At 47.8% G+C, this 8649-nt stretch overlaps 1 protein-coding gene across 1 annotated transcript; it reads left to right on the top strand.

Annotated features, from left to right (window-relative positions):
* The first annotated feature begins 2267 nt into the window (after positions 1 to 2267).
* On the top strand, positions 2268 to 5003 carry LOC137824835 (uncharacterized). Its single transcript, XM_068630512.1, has 3 exons — positions 2268 to 2905; positions 3014 to 3272; positions 4371 to 5003. Exons 1-3 carry the CDS (start codon positions 2268 to 2270, stop codon positions 5001 to 5003), a joined length of 1530 nt encoding a protein of 509 aa, XP_068486613.1.
* Positions 5004 to 8649: the final 3646 nt, after the last annotated feature.

Genomic DNA, 8649 nt, shown 5'->3' with positions numbered 1-8649 from the left:
AGCATCTTCATCTTCGGCTTCTTCTTCTTGAACTTGATCTCCATCAGGAAGGGTACCCTCCGAGGGGAACAACGTGACCACGCAGCAAATCTTGGATACGATGCGCGCTCTCCAAGCGAAAGTAGCGGCTTCCTGAGCGGACAACGCAAAATTGCGCAGAGCCAATGAGGAACTGCGAAGGGACCTACAACAGGTAGGAGAGCGTGCGGCGGACGAACGTGCACCACCAGTACCACTTAGGGCACGTCTCATGCCATTCTCGCGAGCGATCATGAATGCCACTTTACCAACAACGTCCTTAGGTCTGAAAGTCTCCTTCACAAGAGTAGAGGACCTAGAGGCCCATCTCACAGCATTCCACACCCAGATGATGCTCATCAGGGGATCTGACGTCGTCTACTGCAAGATGCTTATGAGCACACTATCAGGCGCGGCACTAGAGTGGTTCATCAGCCTACCCGACGGATACATCACTAGCTTCAACCAGTTTGCCACACTGTTCATGGAACAGTACCTTGTAAACAAGGCCCCCGCCCGGCTTTCTTAGGATGTTTTTTATGTCAAGCAGTACCAGGGGGAGTCCATGAAGGACTACCTGAACAGGTTCGGGATTCAAGTGGTTAGATTGAAGCCCATTGATGAGGCCATGATAGTTCATGCTTTTGTTAAAGGAATGCTACCTGGAACTTTCAGCGAATCATTGCTAAGAGTTTACCTGAAGACGTTCACGGAGATTAGACGTCGAGCGTTAGCACACATTGTCGCAGATGATCGAGTAACACAGAAGCAAGGTCTCGTCGGCCCTGTCCAACCTCGAGCAGTCGCCCGACCCCAGCCTATGAGGGTCCATGAAACAACCGCGAAGAAGAAAGGGGCGGAAAAACCCTAGGAGCGGGCCCAGGTGGGGGCACGCACGTGAAGGGATCCTCCCCCGAAAGATAACTTTCGAGTGGAGCTCAAGGAGTTGATCGTTATCCCAAACATAGCGGCAAGACTGAAGGTACCGGCGAATATCGATAGGAAGATGGGGCCCAACAAGAACGCTTGGTTCGAATTTCACCAAGCAAATGGCCACTACATACGAAACTGCCTAGCCTTGGCGCATCAACTAGATGAATTGGTAAAGAGCAGTTTCTTGAAAGACTACCTTCAAGAAGTGCCAGATGATCAGACGTCGGCGACTACGGGAGTAGATCAGGGTTACGAGGTGCCTATTCACGGAGAGGTAAACACTATCTCGGGAGGATTCTCAGGAGGGGGATGCACTGCCTCCCAGCAGAAAAAGTATGTACGAGGGGTGACGACAACAAAAGTACTACAGGTAGATCTAATTCCCGATGTCGACCTCACCTTCATGAAAACTGACCTCCGAGATGTTATACCTCACAATAATGATCCGGTGGTGGTTTCTCTAGTCACAACCGGGAGAAGGGTGCATTGTCCTTGTAGATCAAGGAAGTTCGGCCGATGTTATATTCCTGACAACCTTCGACCGCTTGCAGCTATCTACGGACCAATTAAAGCCCTACACCGGGTGTTTGTATGGTTTTGCAGGGGATGAGGTGGAGGTTCACGAGTATATCGAATTAAGGACAACGTTCACAGACGACACGTCTTCACGCACTACTAGCATTAGGTACCTCGTCGTCAACGCACCATCGGCTTACAACATACTGTTCGGGAGACCAGCCTTGAACAGGCTGGGAGCAGTTCCCTGCACGAGACACATGAAGGTGAAATTACCTTCCCTTGAGGGAGCAGTGATCACCATCAAGTTTGACCAAAGGGAGGCTAAAAAGTGTTACGAGAACAACCTCAAGATGAAGAGAGGGGTGTTCTTTGTCACAACCAGACCACCGAGGGAAGACAGAGTGACCCATGAAGAGATCATCCAAGAAAATCGGCCCGAGCCCGCTGGATGTGTGGTGGAGAAGGATATCGGAGGAAAGATGTTCAAACTTGGGCAGTCTTTGAGTAAGGAGTCACAGGATCAAGTCGCCGGGGTCATAGCACGACACCTCGACGCCTTTGCATGGTCCGTCGCCGACATGCCCGGTATTGACCCTGATTTCCTATGTCATCGCCTCACTATGGACCCCAGCGTCCGTCCTGTCTGTCAGAGAAGATGAAAGTTCAACGGAGAGAAGCGTCAGGTCATACGGGAAGAAACGGAGAAGTTGTTGAAGGTTGGCCACATCAGGGAAATCCAGTACCCCGAATGGCTAGCCAATGTGGTACTAGTAAAGAAAGCAAATGGGAAATGAAGGATGTGTGTGGATTTCACGGATCTCAACAAAGCCTTCCCAAAGGATTCTTACCCGCTGCCCAACATCGATGCCTTAGTGGACAGTGCCTCGGGCTGCAGGTTACTTAGCTTCCTGGATGCCTTCTCTGGCTACAAACAAATCATGATGCATCCCAAGGATGAGTGCAAGACCGCGTTCATGACAGAGTCATCTTGTTATTGCTATAAGGCCATGCCCTTTGGGCTAAAAAATGCAGGGGCCACCTACCAACGACTAATGGACAGGGTACTAGCGCCAATGTTGGGGCGGAATGTCCAAGCGTATGTAGATGACATGGTGGTCAACTCCCAGCAGAGGGAACAAGACGTAACTAATCTGGAAGAACTATTCACTACGATAGCAAAATACAGGCTAAAGTTGAACCCAGAGAAGTGCATATTCGAAGTGGAGGCAGGGAAATTCATGGATTTCCTACTCACTGAACGAGGAATCGAGGCAAACCCCGAGAAGTGTGCTGCCATAATAGCTATGAGAAGCCCGATCTCAGTGAAAGATGACACGGCGCATGGCCGCTCTGTTCAGGTTTGTATCCGCGGGAGGAGACAAGGGTCACTCTTATTTCCAGGGCCTGAAAAGGAACAACAGGTTCGTCTGGACCCGTGAGTGTGAGGAGGCATTCGTCAAATTGAAGGAGTACCTGGTCAGCCCTCCGGTGTTGTGCAAGCCAGAGTTAGGTACCCCACTTCGTTTATACTTCGCAATTACAGAAAGGGCGATCAGTTTCGTCCTATTACAGGAGCAGGACCAGGTACAGAGACCAATCTACTTCGTCAACAAGGTATTGCAGGGGTCGAAGGTAAGATACCAGGCCTTAGAAAAGGCGGCCCTAGTAGTGGTATTTTCAGCAAGAAGACTCTGCCACTACTTCATGAGCTTCACAGTGATAGTGATGACGGACCTTCCGATCCGCAAAGTTTTGCAAAAACCAGATGTGGCGGGAAGGATGACGCGATGGGTGGTGGAACTGTCTGAATTCTGTTGAACCAAGTGGTGTTCAAGCTTTGAAGAATCCAAACCCTTTGAAGGATGTTGAAGCCTTGGTTGTGCTTGTTGTTGCTGTGCTGGCCTAGATAGGTTCTGGGGTAGATTGTGTATTGTAATCCACCTCTTGATTGAATCCAAAGCATAGGCATTCTCAATCTTTTTGAAAGAAAAAATGTTTTTCAAACTAAGCTAAAAACAACCTATTGTTTTGTCGAAACAACCGATTGTTTATACTTAGATGTTTTTAGAAAAGATTGAAAACTGTTTTTCAAATGGTTGAGCTGTTGAAACCAAAACAACCGATTGATTCGAGGAAACAACCGATTGTTTGTTTTGGTACCATAACAGAAAAACTGTTTTATCTTTGACTGAGCTTTAGATGATTTAACTGCTTACGCTCCAGTCTTTAAATGCTTTGACCAATCCTTTAAATGCAATTAATAGTTTGTTAAGATTTGATAACAAACAATATCTTTGAATAAATTCAGAAAAACATATTTGAGTAACAAGTTTTTGAATAGAGATTTTGAGATTTTTCAAAGAGTTGAGATTGCTTAGAGTTTGTGATTGATCAAAGTGTGTGGAATAGGATTTTGGCTTGTATTGATTTCAGATTATCTTCTGTAACAAGTGTAATCCTTGTACTCTGTTAAACAAGTTTCATTTGTGTGTTTGCTGAGATTTGTTGTGTGTTCTTGAGGGGATCAAGATCAGCAATCTTAGTGTTGGTGTGTTGGCCAAGAGAAGTGTGTGTCTTGAGGGAATCAAGGTCACTTTCTTGGTTGTGGTGTAAGTGATCAAGGTGTGGTTGCTTAGTGAATTTCCTCAGTGGTTTCTGAGAAGACTGGATGTAGCTCTGGGTTTAGAGTGAACCAGTATAAACATCTGTGTGCAATCTCTCTATCCTTAATCTTTTTAAATTCATTTTTGATATTTGTTTGCTGGTATAAACAACCGATTGTTTTTCTGGTACTGCTGTTTTGGCAAACTGGATTCCTTATCAATTGTTTCTTGAGATAATTTCATTCTTGACTTAAAAGTTTGCGAAAACCCTCTTTAAACAATTCACCCCCCCTCTAGTTTAAAGCCATCCATTCTAACAAATTCGACATACACTACGAACCTAGGGGCCCCATCAAGGGCCAGATCTATGTCGACTTCGTAGTAGAACTCTCCTCAGCAGCCACACACCAGGAAGGGGCGGATTTCAAGTGGGTACTCTCTGTAGACAGTTCCTCAAACCAACAAGGTAGTGGAGCAAGTGTTATTTCGGAGGGTCCGGATGGGTTACTAATTGAGCAGGCCTTACGGTTCGCTTTTAAGGCCAGCAACAACCAGGCGGAGTATGAGGCCCTGATCGCGGGAATGTTGTTGGCTAAAGAGATGGGAGCAAAGCGGTTGTTGGCAAAAAGTGATTCCTTGTTAGTTACAGGCCAGGTCACGGGGGAATACCAAGCTAAAGACCCTCAGATGGCCGCATACCTAGAATACGTCCAGGTGCTGAAGGAGTCGTTCGAAGTGTTCGAGTTAGTCCATGTACCCAGAGAACAAAATGTCGGAGCTGACTTGCTTGCGAAACTCGTCAGTTCAGGCAAGGGGGGCAGGCAGAGGACGGTGATTCAGGAGACCCTGAAGACACCTCGAACTACCACGGATAATATGGCAAAATTTCAGCATGTTAGCACATCGGAAGGGACGAAGAGGAGTCATTAGTCTTTAACACGGGAGATGATGAAAACACCCAAAATAAGCAAGTATATGGTTGCTGGGAGATAGAGTCGCAAGTTCACCAGGTCGAATAAGGAGAAACTTGGATGACGGCCTACCAGCGCTACTTGGCCGATGAAGTACTCTCGTTAGATCCCGCAGCAGCTCGGAAAATCAAGAAAAATTCAAGCAAGTGCACCCTGATCGATGGGAAATTATTCGGGCAAGGATTCACCCATCCCATACTAGTATGCGTGGACGGAGAGCAATGCACGTGCATCATGGCATAGCTACATGAAGGGATATGCGGTAGCCACATCGGTGGCCGATCTCTCTCGTCAAAGGCGATTTGTGCAGGATATTATTGGCCAACCATAAAGGAGGATTGCACGAGATACGTCCAACAGTGCAAGCAGTGCCAATAACACGCTGATTGGCACAAAGCACCCCCAAAGGAGTTGAGATCGATATACAACCCATGACCATTTCATACTTGCGGAATCGATATTCTGGGGTCTTTCCCTTTGGCGGTACGGTAGATGAAGTACCTCGTGGTTGCCATAGAATATTTCACGAAGTGGATCGAGGCCGAACCAGTGGCACAGATCACGACCCATAAAATCCAACACTTCGTGTGGAGAAACATAGTGTGTCGCTTCGAAATCCCGAAAAGGTTGGTATTCGATAATGGTACCCAGTTTGCAAGCCATCAATTGGGCAAGCTATGTATGGAGCTGGGGATAAAGCAAGTATTTGCATCAGTAGAACACCTCCAGACGAACGGACAGGTCTAGTCAGCCAACCGAGTTCTGCTCAGAGGTCTGAAAAGAAGGTTGGACAAAGCCAAAGGGACCTGGGCATAAGAAGTTCCTAGAATCGTGTGGGCCTACCATACTACCCCTCAGTCCACGACCAAGGAAACGCCATTTAGCTTGGTGTATGGTTCAGACGCTATGATCCCAGTAGAAGTCCAGGAGAACTCACCACGTTTCCAGAACTTCGTGGTCGAGGAGTCGAACGAGGAAAGAAAGGTGAACCTGGACCTACTGGATGAAGTAAGGGAAAAAGCAAGGATTAAAGTTGAAGCCTTGAAAAGGAGGGTGGAGTACAAATACAACTCCAAGCTTAGACCTCGGCAGTTCCAGGTCGCCGACCTGGTGATGAGGAAGGCCCACCCGTACTAGTTAGAAAACAAGTTATCTCCCAAGTGGACCAGTCCTTTCAGAATAACAGAGGCCCTTGGGAACGGAGCATACAGGCTCGAGACATTAGAAGGCGGCGCGATTCCTCGCACTTGGAACGCGACCAACCTGAAGTTTTATTTTAGTTAAATCTTGCACTTGTACACGTTTAAGGGAACACTCTTTTTTCCTTAAGAGGGTTTTTTAACGAGGTCACCCGAATAAAATTATTCAGTTAAATGTGCATTGCAAATAAACGAACCTCTCCCTTCTAGTGATAAGTCAAGAGCGGAAGTAGTATGGTTCCCCGAGTGGACCTCCCTCTTGCGTAAGTTCACCAAGCCCGAGAATAGTATAGTTCACCGAAATAAACGAACCTCTCCCTTGTAATGATAAGTCAAGAGCAGAAGTAGTATGGTTCCCCAAGTGGACCTCCCTCTTGCGTAAGTTCACCAAGCCCGAGAATGGTATGGTTTCGCTGAAGTAAAAGAACCTCTTCCCTTGAAGTGATACACGGAGAAGCAAAGGTAGTTTGGTCTTCCCAATAAGCCCCTCTCGTGTAAGTTCACCTAGGCAAAGAATAGTATGGTTTGCTAAACTAAAGGAACCTCCTTCCTTGAAGTGATACGCAGAAAAACAGAGGTAGTTTGGCCTCCCCAATAAACCCCTCTCGCGTGAGCACACCAAGGCGAAAGGAAGTATGGTTCGAGTACCAAAGTCTCGTCCCTTGACTGTTGTAGCAAGGGCGAGATCAGCTATACCCTGACTTTATACAGCAAGGGTGAAATCGATAAAGTGTTGTTCAATTGGGGTAGCAAACATCAAGAGAGGGGGGAGACATACGTCCCCTCTTGCATATTAACACCAAGGACGAACGGGCATACGAGGTGAACGTGCTACCTAAAGGGCAAACCTAAATCAGAGGCATTGTATGGAGAGCAAAGCGAATGGAGGCAACAGTTAAAAGGAATAAATACTTATAAAGTATACATACAAGAAAGTTTGGTTGTCAACAAAATAGAATTACAAAAGGAGTCATTCTCGCGGCACGATCTAGCCGTCCACAACGCATTTGGACTCATCGAAGAGGGTAAGATCTACCTCAGGATGTGCACAGGCAAACTGAGCGATGGCGTCTTGAAATCCCTCATCGTAAGCCACAGCGGTATCATTAGTAAGCTCCTCCTCTTTCCTTCTGAGGGATTCGATTGCCCCGGCCAAGGACTCAGTTTTCTCAGCCAACTCGCCTTCAACCCGCCCCAGAAGGATCTCATGCTGCGTGCCCCTCTCTTCCAGACTCGCCACCTTTCACTTCAGTTCGGCCACGGTATCTTCCAGCTCAACCGCACGAGTACGTAGAGGCAAGATCCTCGCTTCTAGTTCGACTGCATCTAGGCTCTTGTCTTGAAGGGCCTTTTTGGCGTCTTTCTCAGATTGGCGAAGGCTTGCCAGCTCCAGGTACAGGGCGGTTTCGCGATTGGTAAAGATTTTGGTCCTGATAGCCAAGTCCTCCTCGAGCTTTGCCGCCCTAGCCTTGAGGTCTTTGGATTCTTGAGTCCTGTTAAGCGCAAGGTTGGAGGCAAACAAGAGGTCCCCAAGAACCTCAGCCACATGCTTCTGAAGATTTTCGTCTAAGCCCTCCACCTCTTGGATTTTGAAGCGACTGAGCGCCTTTTGGAGCAACAAAGGAAGTGGCGGGGAAGAGTCTGTCTCTTGGCCTCCGGGGACACTCTCTCCCCCACCCTCGAGAGCAACAACTGGAAGGGGGGAGGAGGCGCCAAGGGGTGATCTATGAAGGTCGGGATACGAGCCGAGACAGAGGCAGAAGGCGCCACGGTCACACCCACCCTTGGTTGCTTGAAGACCAGTCTGATGCAAGTATCTTCATCACCCGACTCTACCGCTACTCCTCCTCTAAACTCAACGACGGTGTGGGCCGGATTGGTGGGTTAGGCAGCAGGCGCAGCCGATGATGAAGGAGCTAGGGGCATCGAAAGGCTCGCCCCCGTAGCAGCCGCCCTTTGCTTGGCCAATAGGTTGGCCAACTTTTTCTTCTTATCTTTATTGAAACCTATATCTATGTGAAAGCAACAAGTAGATGCGGGAGTGAGTAAACAGGACAGGTATGCAGAAAAAAATGGGATAAAATAGGGGGCATGAGAACAAGGGAGTACCAATGTAGGTTTCGAGATCTTCGAGGCTAAACTCACGCTTGAGTAGCTCCAAAGTGTTCAAAGGGGCAGAGAGCCCAGAAAGAAGCTCGCATACACCTCGCTCCTGAGGGGAAAGATCCTTAGGACTCTAGGCTCTCTGAAGGTTTGGTTTCTCTGTCCAATATAAGGGAAACCCATCTAAAAGAGCGGGGTCGGTCCTTCCGATTGTTGCGCACTTTGAATAAGTTCTTTTTAAAACCCTTGTACGACTGCTGGAAGAGTGTTAAGAGTACCCTCCCAGCCACACCATTGAAGTTG

The sequence above is a fragment of the Phaseolus vulgaris genome, chromosome 8 (genome assembly GCF_000499845.2).
Source record: "Phaseolus vulgaris cultivar G19833 chromosome 8, P. vulgaris v2.0, whole genome shotgun sequence".
In the NCBI taxonomy this organism is placed as follows: Eukaryota; Viridiplantae; Streptophyta; class Magnoliopsida; order Fabales; family Fabaceae; genus Phaseolus; species Phaseolus vulgaris.
The sequence above is the reverse complement of the archived record's forward strand: the minus strand, read 5'-3'. Positions and strand labels throughout refer to the sequence as shown.

Coding starts and splice junctions, on each gene's coding strand:
- LOC137824835 (XM_068630512.1), top strand. CDS start 2,268: ATGTGTGTGGATTTCACGGATCTCAACAAAGCCTTCCCAAAGGATTCT. Junction 2,906..3,013: donor CAACAGGTTCGTCTGGACCC/GTGAGTGTGAGG, acceptor TCGCAATTACAG/AAAGGGCGATCAGTTTCGTC. Junction 3,273..4,370: donor ACGCGATGGGTGGTGGAACT/GTCTGAATTCTG, acceptor CCCCCCCTCTAG/TTTAAAGCCATCCATTCTAA.